This window comes from Nycticebus coucang, chromosome 2, assembly GCF_027406575.1.
Source record: "Nycticebus coucang isolate mNycCou1 chromosome 2, mNycCou1.pri, whole genome shotgun sequence".
Lineage (NCBI taxonomy): Eukaryota > Metazoa > Chordata > Mammalia > Primates > Lorisidae > Nycticebus > Nycticebus coucang.
Genome location: NC_069781.1, coordinates 120,182,511 through 120,196,188, shown reverse-complemented (window position 1 = coordinate 120,196,188; position 13,678 = coordinate 120,182,511). Strand labels below are relative to the sequence as shown.

General features: G+C 40.8%; 1 protein-coding gene across 9 annotated transcripts in view; it reads right to left on the bottom strand.

Moving 5' to 3' along the window:
• Positions 1 to 3,503: 3,503 nt before the first annotated feature.
• Positions 3,504 to 13,678, bottom strand: part of NTRK3 (neurotrophic receptor tyrosine kinase 3) — a 367,735-nt gene continuing 357,560 nt past the window's right edge. For 7 of the 9 annotated variants that reach the window (XM_053581711.1, XM_053581708.1, XM_053581712.1 and 4 more), the window contains 2 exons: positions 6,990 to 7,148; positions 3,504 to 3,922 (listed from right to left, as the gene is read on the bottom strand). In XM_053581711.1, the coding sequence (XP_053437686.1) occupies positions 3,737 to 3,922; positions 6,990 to 7,148 (345 nt within the window). In that variant the 3' untranslated portion in view covers positions 3,504 to 3,736. Of the gene's footprint in view, positions 3,923 to 6,989; positions 7,149 to 11,694; positions 11,737 to 13,678 lie in introns of all 9 variants that reach the window. The other 2 variants (XM_053581720.1, XM_053581713.1) reach the window with 1 other exon arrangement.

The window sequence follows — 13,678 nt, the reverse complement described above, 5'->3', positions numbered from 1 at the left end:
TAATGTTCAACATGAACCTGGAAGGACCAGGGATCCTTTGCCTCTGGTGGGAAGCCTCTCTGCAGGAAAAATTTGTGCATGATCTAAAGAGTGGAGGAAGCAAGTCCTTTGTCTTGACTGTTGACTAGAGAGGCTTAGTGGCCTCCAAGGTCTACTCAGAGTTCAGGAATATAATGAGAGGGCAGATTTAGGTTCATATCCAAAGGAAAGAAGAACAGTGAGGACTCTTGGCCATGCCACCCTACTCCGAAGTGGACATCCAGCAGAAAATCACTCTTGCTCGGTGTCGGAGGGGACCGGGTGAGGACAGCATGACAGGGAGATCAGCCTGGGTGCCCAGGAACATTTGCCAACAGTCACAGTGATGCTTACTTCAAGCTAAGTTCTCAGAGTCCATCTGGCACCATCTTCTAGTATGTTGATTTCAGTATGGGACAGGGAATGAAGGTGGGATAAACTTGGGTGGACACATCGGATGCCATTTCAAGACCTGTGTAACCACATTAGGTTCTTAATAAATAAATAAATAAATAAACCACCCACTGACAACACTTTTCTAGTATGCAGGAATGGAGCTGAGGACAAATGCTCCCTCCTAGCTCAGCGTCATCTCAGACACTTTAGACTCTGAATTGTTGTGACATTAGTACAAAGTAGGAGAGAAATGTCTTATTGGAACTCATCCCCGCCCAGGCCCAACAAACCCTCAGAAGCAACTGGTCCCCCCATCCACACAAGACCTGAGGAAGGTTGTCCCGGCATCCGCAGAATGGTACTGAGAAAAATGACACACTGACTCAACGTAGTGAGAATCTAAGAATCTAGAGTTAGAAGGAGCCAGAGATTACCAAATGCATCCCTCATGTTTCAGATGGAGAAACCAAGACATGGTGGAGGGAGTCTTATCAGTCCTACCCCAGTGCAGGAGGAATATAACACATTACACACCCCCACCTGGAGCCATAGCACACCCCTGCTAGCTATTCCCATAGCCTTATTCTCTACCTCCTTTTACTCTCCCTCCACCCAATTTTTTCCCCCTTTTCTTTATCTGCTGAGATGGAAAAAATCAACATGTAAAGTAGACCCTACATGGAGAGGACAGCAGGGGCAGGCCCTCCCTCTTGGCTTCTCCCTCTCCACAACCCTCTCTCTTGTACTCTTCCATGGGCAGGGGCAGAGATGTGACCCCAAAGCCAACATGAGGCTTTGACAGGACAAAGACACCAGCAATCTGATAGCTGCAGTCCCCTGCAGTGCTCCTCATTCCCAAAGGAGCTGCCTTCTTTCATTAGCCCAGGATGACTCCGCACTTTGGGTTGAAACCCCAGCACATTCTGCATTCCCATTTCCTCCAACCCATTTCCTTCCCCACTTCTTCCCAGCCCAACCAGTGACTATGCACCAAGAACACAGAAGCCATACACAGTGTCTGTCTGTGTGGGGAAGCATACGGGAGAAAAGAAGACTTGGAGCCTCACTCCTAAGCAGAAGACACCCTCCCTTTGGGCCCCTCCAGATCACTCCCTCCCTCAGCACCTTTTTCTCAGTTACCCACACAAAAGCCAGGCTGTGCAGTTCCATCCAACCTTCCTAACCAGAGCATAGACCAAAGGCCTCTGGGGGGGAAGAGGGGGAGGGGAAATAGCCATAGGATAGAAAAGAGTTCCCTGGAGGTGATCCATCCAAACAGCCTTCCCCCAAAGTTCTCAGGGTCTTCTCAGGGAAGACCCACACCACACCCGGCGCTCCTCCCTCCCCTCCCGTCCCAGATGAGCAGCTTCCACGACCCTGAATCCCAACCATGGCTACAATTTGAGCACAGCTCTTTTCTATTTGAATAAAAACATTTGTGGGTCTAAAAAAAAAAGAAGCAAAACCACAAACACATAATTCAGTTGTAAACCCCATGCAGGGGTGCCCACACTTCAGCTGCCTTCTGCTAACCAGGATGTCCAGGATGCTGGCAGAGAAGGAAGCAGTCTGGGGCCCCAGGAGGCTCCAGTTAAGCAAAGGTCAGTCCCTTCAGTCGCTCTGTGATTGGGGTGAGGTGGACCAGCCAGGTGGCCTGGGAGGAACACATCCTCTCCTCCCCAGCAGAAGGGTCCTGTGGGGCCAGGGTGTTGGTTCCCACTGCATCTTATTGTCATGTGGCAGAGAGGCCAAAGATCTGCCCTGCTGTGGTCCTTGGCAGCAGCCGGGGAGGCAGCGATTCCCCTGGTGCTGAGGCAGAGGGGGCTGGCCTCAGCCCAGCTGCTTCCTTCTCGCTCCCTGGTCAGGGCTCGGTTCTCATTACGATGCCATGCTTGTGGCACTGGCCACTCATTGGACATCTCCCAGAGAAGCCTCAGACCCTCCCCCCATTCCAGCCCACAAAAGCGATTTCTCAGCCTCTGCATTTTCACAGCAGCTCAAAGGCAGATGCACCAATCCTCCCAGGGGCTGGAAACGTGAGGAGAATGCCAAGGTGCCCGCTGCAGGTGCCAATAGATTCTGCCCTGCAGGCTCTTGCCCGCCCCACTGCCTGGCTCCCTAAAACACTGCCACAGCTTCTCCTAGACATGGTATCCTTCACCGGCAGTGGGGTTTACCTGGGATTTGGTGGGGACACAGCAAGTGGGGGCTGGGATACAGGGAAGCAGTATGAGGAAATGAGAGGACCGGGAGCATACTTTATAATGAACCACAAGAAATGAACTCTCTTGCTATAGAAGCCCTGAAGCCTGCTGTGTCTACAATCACAGACAACAGGAGGGACCCATTTCCTAATCCCCCTAAACTCCCCAAGGGCTTGAAAATGGGAGGTGGGGCCAAGGAGTCCTTCCGTGATGGAGAGACAGGTGGCAGTGGCTGTTCAAGGTTCGGGTTTCAGCTGCTTTTTTTGTTTTTGTTTTTGTTTTTTTTCCTCTTCTTCTTCTGTGGTTCTCTTAGTCCAGAAAGTCCAGTTCTTCTATCCATTCAGAGGATAGAATGACACATCCTTTCCAAATCTGGCAAGAACCTTACACCCGCGCTGGATGCGGTCTGCTCTCGACACGGTTTCGTGTCATGATGGCGGTGTGTCTGTTCAGTGTTTACCCGTAGGCGCCATCCTTGATTCCCAAAAGCATCTAGTCTGTATCTTTTAGAATAGACAAATTAGAAAATTGTCCTGAAGTGGAGAAAACAGGGAAGAGCATGGCGGCCACGGCCAGAAGACACACGGGCCACCCCCGGGGAGTCCATAACGCGCCTGCAGGCCGCGCACGCGCACTCTCTGCAGGGAGGTCTCGACACCCTGGCTCCACCCACCCAAAGCCCCGCCCCGAAGATTGTCTCTGCAAGGTCAAGGTCTTCTGCTTGGTAAAGCCAGAGCTGCAGCAACGTCAGCCACAGCTTAAGTCAAAGGGGATTTTTCATTTGCATGAATAATATTTAAGATTTTTCTGAATTGTTAAAGTCTGGTTTTCTGTATCAGCACCTTCTCTGTGTTAGAGAAGGTATCTCTCTGTAGATATAGATAGATATATAAATATATATGTATATTGTATATGCCAAACTGCTTTACAGCGGTTTTTTTTCTTTCTTTTTTTTTCTTTTTTCCTTTTTTTCAGTGTTGTATGTATAGCAGGCACTTGAGTTTATATGAAGATGTTCACTTCAGTCAGGATGGAGGGAAGGAGTTGTGAGGTGGTAAAGGGAGATCAGAGGTGAGGAGAGAGGAGGCAACAGAGTATGAATTCATGACCACCAGCCCCTAGCCGAGAACGTCCAGGTAGATTGGGGTGGCCTTTCCCAAAGCATGGAGGATTTTGTAGATCTCCTTGATGTTCAGCCGCTGCTGCGGTTCCCTCTGCCAGCACCCCAGCATGACGTCATACACCTCTTTGGGGCAGACTCGGGGCCGCTCCAAAACACGACCTTGGGTAATGCATTCAATGACCTGGAAGTGTGAGGAGAACAAGGAGGTTACACCCAAAGCCCTGACTCGGCCCTGCAGCTCACGCTCAGCCAAAGGCCCCTCCTTGGGGGATTAGCCTCAGTGCAGAGGCAGGACCCACAGGCCTGGGCTGCAGGCTAGGCTGGGCAGCACTGAGGCGTGTGTCCGTCCTGCTCATGCTTATGGGTGGGTGAATGCCCTGGCCAGGGGAGCACTCTGCTGCCCTTGGGCTTCTCGTCTTCAGCCAGGCCCACAACGACCGCTGAGTTCCCCCTGCCTTCACTCCACACTCTCTTCCCATCCACCTCACGCCTCCTCTCTAGTTCTGAACCTCATCTGGATGACTGAACCGCGTTCATTTCCCACTTGAGTGGGAGTGAAGAGTGGCTTCTGACCTATCCTTTCTCCAAGGAGCCAGCCTGCCTTTGAAGGCCCCTTGAAGGAGCTCTGTCCCAGCTGGCCCTTGGGGGCTCTCTCCGCTTAGTTCCATTCCTGGCAAGCTCCCCTCTGTCGAATCACCACACTTGCCTCTGAGCCATCACATAGGACCCTTCTTAGAAATTCCCATCCTCCTCTAAAGTGTCTTCAAGTCATTAACACTGGGACTAGCTGCCTGATTCACCACTGCCTGGTGGGCGGCCAGGGCAAGTGAGTTCATCTCACAGGAGCTCAGCATCCCCATCTGTTAGAGGGAGGGCAAATGTCTGCTGTGACCAACTTCCGGGAGTGTTGCAAGGATCAGATCAGACCAGGAGAAAGGATCCTATGGCCCAACATACTGAAGGAGGAGGGGGAGCAGGAAGAAAACAAGGACTGCAGGGTGGGACTAATCCCAGTAGGCCACTTGAGAACCAGGTGTGGAAACTGCCATTCATTTCCAGTTCCTCAAAGATACTTCTTTACTCACACGGAATATGTGTATTTTCAAGGTTTCATCTTCTAGTTTCAGGTTAGCTTTAACTTCTCCCTAATTCTACCGCTGTTTAACTTTGGAGAGTTACTTACCTTGGACTTCAGTTTTGCATTTAAAGATCAGTTGTGATGACAAAAATACACAGAATAATCTGTAGTTCAGCAGCTGAGCAAATGTTATTTCTGTTTTCTGTCCCCATTAGTCTGCATTTAATCAGGCAAGAGCATTGCCTTTTTCTCCTTTGTATCTCCCCTTGCTGCCCAATAATGCCTGGACTCACATGCTGTCACACCTCACTCTGACTTTTGGAGGGCCCGTCAGACCATCACTGTACCAGCAACCTCCTGCTTATATCACAATGAGTCTGTGATAGCCCACTAAGCTCATTGCTTTGCAGCCTGACAGGTCTCCATTATTCCCTATTCCTGTGACAGCCCCATTGCCACCTGCCATTACCTTCACCTCCATGAAAAAGGAGCAGTAGCAGCTGCTGATGCAAGATCAAAAGCACCTGGCAGTCTCTCCTGCAATGTGGGACTATCTAAGTTGTTGATTTCCATAGAGCAACCCATGGTCAGCGACTGCCGGTGCTTGGCTGCTACAGTGGGTGGAGTGGGGGGAGCCGGCCAAGGAAGGAAGCCTACCTACAGGTCAACGCCTAACAGGCAGTCTTAGGAAAGACCATAACTACCTGGTAAGCTGCTATGAGCCAGCTCAAATATGCTGGACAGGTCTTATGCTAAGACCAACAGCAACCTCAGCCCAGATTCTACCTTTACGAGGGCCACCAAACTACACAGAAGTGGTGTTCAGGGACATGTGTGCGCATGTGTGTTTGTGTGTGTGTGTGTCCCATCTATCAGGAATACAGTAACAATTTTTTAAAACACCATAACAAATAGGTTCTGACACACACTTTCTCATTATTTTAAAAGCTTTTAAAAATATTTTGTCCTACTTCGGGAAATGTGGTCAGGCCCCACTGAGCTGGTGAATGGTGAGATATTATGAAGTTAAAGAAATGTCTTCTTTTCAGTCTTTGAAATTCACTTAATTAAGTGGTCGAGACATAGGAGAGCAGAGATGAACTCAGCTCCCAAGAAGAAAGGAACTTTCTTGAATATTCAAATAAGATTTCAATACTAACAGGCTCTTGTGTTTACATTTTCCCAGAAAACAGGAGACCATAAAAAGAATTGCAATTTTTTATAGGTCCGCTGGGTTGGGAGATTGAGGTCCTTACTGTCTACAAACTGTGCTGAATTCCCTGGGGCAACAGGACTCTGGTCCACATGCAAATGAGAAAGGTCGTGCTAGACTTTGGAGGCAGAAGAATCCTGGGACCATCATCCAGGTTTTCTTCCTGCCCTGGGGGCTCTCACCTCTGACATGCTGACCAGTCCACTTTAGGACTCCAGGCAGACACCCTTTCTTTGACCTAAATCTCAACAGGTGTTTTTGCAAAAATTACTAATAGAGGCAAGTGCTCAGAAAAGTGTCTGGCATTAAAATTTAGCTACTATTAAAATGTGTTTACCAGTATTTTTTATTATTAGAAACTAAAATTATAAAAATATATGTGTTTATTATAAGATATACACTTATGGTTTAATTTTTTCCTGGCCATGGTTGCTGGGCAGCCCCCTCCTGGCCCATGGCCACCCCTGGGACAGGGGCCATGGGGCCACCCTCCTAGTCCACACATAGCTATACCAATTATGTAAAGCCACCCTTCCCAGTTCACCCCCCTGCATATCCCCAGGCCTGACAGCTGCCTAGAACCTTTGGAGACCCAGATCATTCGTGCATACTAAGTAGTCGGTGTTTCCACAAGATGGCACAATTGAAAAACTCATAGTTGCTCTTTGTTTTCATGTTCTGTCTTAATGAAACATTTGTGATTTTTAAGTATAGCAGAACAAACAGAATCATGACTCGCATCTCAATTTAGACATCTGATTTCATGCTCTTTCTTTTATTACACCACATTTCCTACAGTTATGATCTTTTTCCTTCTATGGGGCTGGATACAACTACTACCTTCGCTGCTGTCTCCAAATCCCACCTAATATTTCGCATTTTGTGCCCAAGTCCTGCCCTAAGCTATCTCTTATCAGCCTTCCTCCAAATCAGCATTCTTATGTGCCCCCCTTGTACCTCTGTGTTTGACAGCTGGAACCATGGCTGCTTCCCATAGGTGAAGATCTCCCAAAGGATCACCCCGAAGCTCCACACATCGCTCTCCGTGGTGAACTTCCGGTACATGATGCTTTCGGGGGGCATCCACCGGATGGGGAGCATGGTATGTCCTCCCACCTAGAAGGGATCAAGACAGGGATACACAGTGACCAGAAGGAGTGGCGTCTGTCAGCACGCTTCATGTGTAGATGCACTGGTCAATGCCTCCTATTCTAAAATAGCCACAACTTTATGCAATTTGTATCAGACGATGAGTGGAGATGCTGACAGCTGAGACCTATGGTGCTGGATGCAGCTAGGCTAGTAATAAGAGGTAAGACCTGAGGGAAGGTAGGTTCCTTGGCACTGAGTGTGAAGAAAGATCACAAGGTGATCTGAAGCGGGACAGAAGGTTTCAGAACCTGGTACTACAGTAAAACCTAATCCTAAGAGGAAGTCCCTGAGGGAAGTAGCAAAATTACCTGAGCAAGTCACCAAGGGCCAGTATTTGCAAACGGCAGGTTAGACCCCTCGGCCAATGTGGTACAGGCACAATAGACTCCATGTGTAGCTAATCTGTGCAACTGTGAACTAGCTTCTACCTGACAATCCTGAATTTCTCATCACAATTTAGGATTTGGTGTTTCAAGCAAAGGAGATAGGGACTTTCCAAAAGTGTGGAAAATCATATGTCAATAAGATATCTGGTTGACAAAAAGAGAATTCATGACAATTCTTAGTAAAATCTCAATGGCCAGTAGGAGATTCTGTAAAATTAACCTAAGGAGGACATCAGCCATCTGTGGGTCTACCCAACTGAAAGCCAAGGAAAAGAGGAAGTGACTGACAAGGGCAGAAATCTAATGCACCATTTCCTGAGAAAAACTTTAAGGAAATCCTCATGACTCAGCAGGGTAGAGGTATAAACAAAATGGAAGAAAATTCACAGCATGTTTTATAACTTAGGAACTAACTGCATCATTAGTAAATAGAGCTTCCCAAACTGGAACTTTGGGGTAATTCATAAATTTGTTGTTAAGAAAGTATTTCATGTTGACAAAAAGAGTTCTCTATGTCCTGATGAACTAGTAACTTGAAGTTCTCATTTCTATGGTGGGCCAGTTGGAATAATAATAACGAACATTTAAGAAAGAATGATTTGGGAGATGGGCAATCTTATTTCTAAAAAGGGAAATCACATTTTCTATATCCACTTGAAGAATTTTAAAGATAAATGACAATGTGGGTTTGCAGAAAGATTATTTTCAAAATGGGATTTTATAATCAGGAGAACTCTGTGTTAAGTGTAAAGACAACTGAAGGTATTTATTTCAGACAAAAACTCAAAAAGTTCACAGCCTTTCAGAAAATACAGAAGCAGAAATTAATTTAGGATGTAACCTAGGAAATAACAAAAAGAATCCAAGCTTTACGATGACTTGCAACGTAACAAACAATGTAAAGTAAATAAGCCACAAAAATGCAATTTAAATCTAAATACTAGTTGCTAATTCGGTAGTAAAAAGGAATACAATTACTAATAAAGTCTTCCTGTAAAATGGAGACATAAAGTAAATAATAAAACCGATAATGCTAATAGCACTACCACTGTTACTACTAACATATTTATATGGAATGAAACTTCCAGATAATTTCAACCATAAATACATAGAAGATTAGATACACAATTAATTAAAAGCTCGATAAAAGCTTCGATTGTTTTGAAAGAAAGGAAAGGGACTTACAGTGATCAATTGTTGATTATAGCAGTTTAAATTTAAATGTGCTTGCTAAAATTTTAAAGCAGCTTTGAGAAGAATGGCAATAGTACATATAGCTTCCAAACCAGTTTCAAAAAATAAAGCCAAAAATGTCATAAAATATTCAACCAATATCAAGAAGACTACAAAAAGGAGAATGGGATAACAATGAATAAAAAAAGCACACAATAAAATAGAAGTTTAGAAGTATCACTATAGGCAATAAATACAAGTGGGTTAGACTACTGAAATGAGAGAGAAATTTAGTTTAAAAAGTCAAGATTCATGCCATTTAGAAAATGCATATCTAAAGCAAAGTAGTAGAAAATATTGAAAATGAAAGCATATAAAACTACAATAAGCAACAAAAGGAAAATATAATTGCCCATATATATGTGAAAACATACACATATATGTACATATACATATATTAATACACACATGTATATATATGGATATGTATAGCTAATTATATTTCCAATTTTGTTTGTTATACATTTTATATTGTCTCATATAGGAAAAAAGAATTCACAAGGCCAAAAATTAAATGAAAATAATGTGACTTATATCATATTATATCATATTTAATACGATACTTAAAGCTGGAAAATTTCACCATAATAGTAACCATGAACTTTTATGCTACAATTAACATAGCAATAATGTATAAAATATTAATACATATATAAAGAGTAAAATTAGTTTATAAATAAAAGGAAACGGACAAACCTATCATTATAATGGTAAACCAAAACACTTCTTTCACAAATTAAAAGACAGCATAAATGAAGGTACATTTTTAAAATACAAGTTATGAGTTTCAATGAAGAGATCTGAGTATTATAATGACATGTATCTTTCAGCCTTCTTAAAAAGTTGCATATGTTATTGGCAATAACCTAAAAATCACTTATGAAAACCAATCACATGTTAAACCTCAAAGAAAATCCAAAATTCCAAGAGAAAAACTAAAGTAAAAATAGGAAACATATTCTGTATCAAATAAAATGAAATAGAAATTCACAAGACAAGGAAAATTTTAAAGTTCTCTTTGGGCAATTAAACTATTTGGTAAAGAAAAAAATTGAAAATAAATGTAAAACTATTTATTACTATAATAACTGAAGTCCTATCCATTGAAACCTCTGGAATATAACCAACAAAAACAGAAAAGCATTTAAGCATTTATTTTTAAAAATACTGTAGTTAAAATATAATTAAATTAAATACAGGTTTGACCAAAAATGACAGTAAAGGCATGCAAAACAAATGTGAAGAAAACAAAAAGAAATAGCTAATGAAGATAAAATAAAGTAAGTACCAATTAATCAGCGTAAAACAAAATAAAGCAAAAAAAAAAAAAAAAAAGAACCAAAAGGAAAACAAAAAATAGTCTCGGTCTATAGGATCATTTGCTAGTTCTTTCTCAAGTTATAAAACACTTTGGCAAAGTTAATAAGAGAGGTAGAGGAGACAAATGCAAAATGTTAAGATGGTTACAGCAATAAATCTGAGAATATAATGCAATAATGAATTTACTAGAAAATACTAATTTTAAAAAGTTAAGAAAAATAGAAAACTTGACTGCAAAAGTAATAATGGCAGTAAAAATAAGCATTAAAAAGATACAAGGTTTGGATGGTTCTATGGGTGATTTCTATTAAAGTTTTCTGTCCTATTTATACTTTTCCAAAGCAAAATAAGATAGAAACTTTCCCAAACCACTCTCTGTGGCTTGAATGTTTCTGACCAAAATTGGTCTTATCACATAGCCCTAAAGATGTAAAGACAAATATAGATTTTTATCTATATGTATGTAAAACTATCTGTTATGAATTACTCTCCAAATATAAATAAAATAGTATATCAAACCAGCAATATAGTATAAGAATTTTATAACTCAACAAAATTTATACTAGAAATGCAAGAATGCCTCAACACTAGGAAATCAATTATTTAATTTACTAAATTAAGAGATAAAAGGAGAAAAACCATCCTTTCCAAAAATGCCAAAAGTTTCCAACACCTTTTTTGTGATTAAAAGCCGTAATGCATTAGTAATAGAAGGTAATTTCCTTTATTTGACATGCTAAATATCATATTTACTGATAAAACATTAGAAATATAAAAAGTGGCTTCCATCGCTTATCTTATGCAACATTGTTCAGGAGGTCCTAGACAATGCAATAAAGCAAGAATTTAAAAAATGGGGTAGAAATATTAAAAAGGAAGAGTCAAAACTGCCTTTTGTCTAGACATAATCAGACTATTCAAGTTAACTAATCTAAAAAGCAAGTAGAACCATTATTGTGATGCAGTAAGCTACCCAGATATAAGAGAAACACACAAAAATTCAAATCAGTGGCCATGATTTCAAAATATAATTGAAAATAAAATTGTGCAATAGCAACAAAAATGTTTAAAACTCGTAGGCACAAACCTTAGCAGAAAACGAACAAGATCTATTGAAAGAAAAGGGCTAGAAAATATAAAAGAAGATCTGAGTACATGGAAAATTGTGTCATTGCACTGTATAACTCAATATTATATAAATCACTCATCTTTCCTCAAATGAATCTAAAAAATAAATACAATGAAAACCCCAATGGAATGGCGTATGGAAATTGACGAGATGAATACAAAATTCATCTAGGTAGTAAGTACTTGATTAAAACTAATACATACTTGAAATACAACAATAGGGAGAGTTATTCTGTCAGATAGCAAAACATTTTATCAAACCATGTAATGAACACACTCTGTTTTGGCATAGGAATAGACAAATTTATTAATGGAACAAAGTAGAGAGTCCAGAGGCGGACCCATGTATAAATATTGGAATTTAATATATGAAATGATGGGTTAGTAATTAAAGTGTTGGGACAATGGACTATTCATTTAAAAAAATACACTTAGATACCTACCTCACACCATATACAAAAATCATTTCCAGATGGATTAAAGAGCTAAACATAAAAACAAAACAATAATAATATTAGAAGAAAACTTAGAAAAGTATTACATAACCTCAGGAGAGGAAGGCCTTCCTAAATAAGACACATGTGCAAAAAGCCACAAGGATAAGATTCAGAGATACAACTCACAAAAATTAAACACTTTTGCATGGCAAAAGACAACATAAGCATAGGTAAAAGACAAATGGCATAAAATATTTGCAACATATGTAACAGACAAAGAATTAAAATCCATATAATACAAAGTGCTCCTTCAAATTAGTTAGAAAAAGCAACACAACCAAAAGGAAAAATGAATGCCAGAGAAGAGCAGATGATTCACAAGAAAACTACAATAGCCACAAAAATACAAAGAGATGCCAATTAAAACAACACAGACAAACATTTTTGAATGTCATTTGGAAAATGAAAAAGATGCTATTCAGTGTTTGAGAGATGAAGAGCTATTCTCAAATGCCACTGGTGAGAAATGCCGCAGCCTTTTCTGAGGGCACCTGGGCAGAGTATGTCCACATTAGGGATGATTTGAACCAAGTACTTTCACTCCGAGACGTCTTAGAAAAAATTTGCTCACGTAAGTTAAAGTATTGAGTTAAAGATGTTTATTTCATTGTTGCTAAGGGCAAAAATTTGTGTATCCTTAAAGGTATCTACAGCAGTTAAAAGAAATAATGTGCTCTGGTATGAAAACATGTCGTAGGTATACTAAATGAGAACAAAGGACACTGCAAAATATATTTTACTCTTCTTGTCTGTGTAAAAATGTGTTTGTGGATACACAAGCAAATACGTAGCTGTGTAACTTTGAAAATGCATACAAAATGCATAGAAAAAGGTCCAGAAAGCTAGTAACCTGGTGATTTCCTCTAGAGAGAAAACTGAGAGTCAGTAGTGACCAAAAAGACAATTTCATTTTTTGCTATACATATTTCTATGCTATTTGAAATTTTATGATGATCATCTATCACATTTGAAAATTTCAAAACAGTAAAATGAAGCAAACACCAACGAAAGAAAACCGGTGAACCTAATTTAAATTCAATATCAAAAGATGATACTTTCTAAAAGAAAAATTATGTTTGCGATAGAGTATGGTAGAATGGTTTATTGAACTTGGTTTCTTGATTTGAAAAATAAAACTAGACGTCAGGAATATAGAAACATTTCTCCTGATTAAAAATTTTAAATAATGGAGTGCCCCAAATGGATGCTAATGGGTATCTTGTTTGATGATTTCATACATAGTTTAGAAGAGATATTCCAAATTGAAATCTCTGGGTTTACAAAGAGAGAAATTCAAGTGTGCCGAGTGTAAACTAGGATGAGTATTTGGACAGAAAAGTTCCAGAAGGGTATTAAGTGATTATAAGGGCCCCACTAAGGAGAATCCTATCAAGATTCTCGCTGAGCACCACTGCCAACCTGCATGAAGTTCATACTGCATTCTTCCAGAAGTGGACTGATATTCAAATATTTAAAAAGGCTTATGAGATAACAAAAGGGAACACTACTAGTATGTTGGAAGTCAGAAGCCCTGAGTTCTGATGTGACTTTTGACAAGCACTTAACCCTTTGGAACTTCAATTTCCTTATCTTCAAAACAGAAGTTAAGCAATGGCCTGCCTAATGTGAGATTAACATTAACATTAATGTGTGTAAAAACCCATTGAGTACAAAGGTATACACATAAAGTACAATCACTGTTCATGGTGTGTGTCTTTACCTGCTACCAGGCAGCATAATAAACCTAATTTCCTTTCCCTAAATCCCCACGCCAATTTTCCTTCTTACACTGGAGAGACTCAGTCTGGGAAGAGTAGTGATCAAAGCCTCCCCTGGTAAAAATTATTGACAAATATCCCTATGGTAAAAGACAGCCAGATGTAACCCAGCCAGAAACAACAATCTCAATAATAGGAATTATATTAATCAG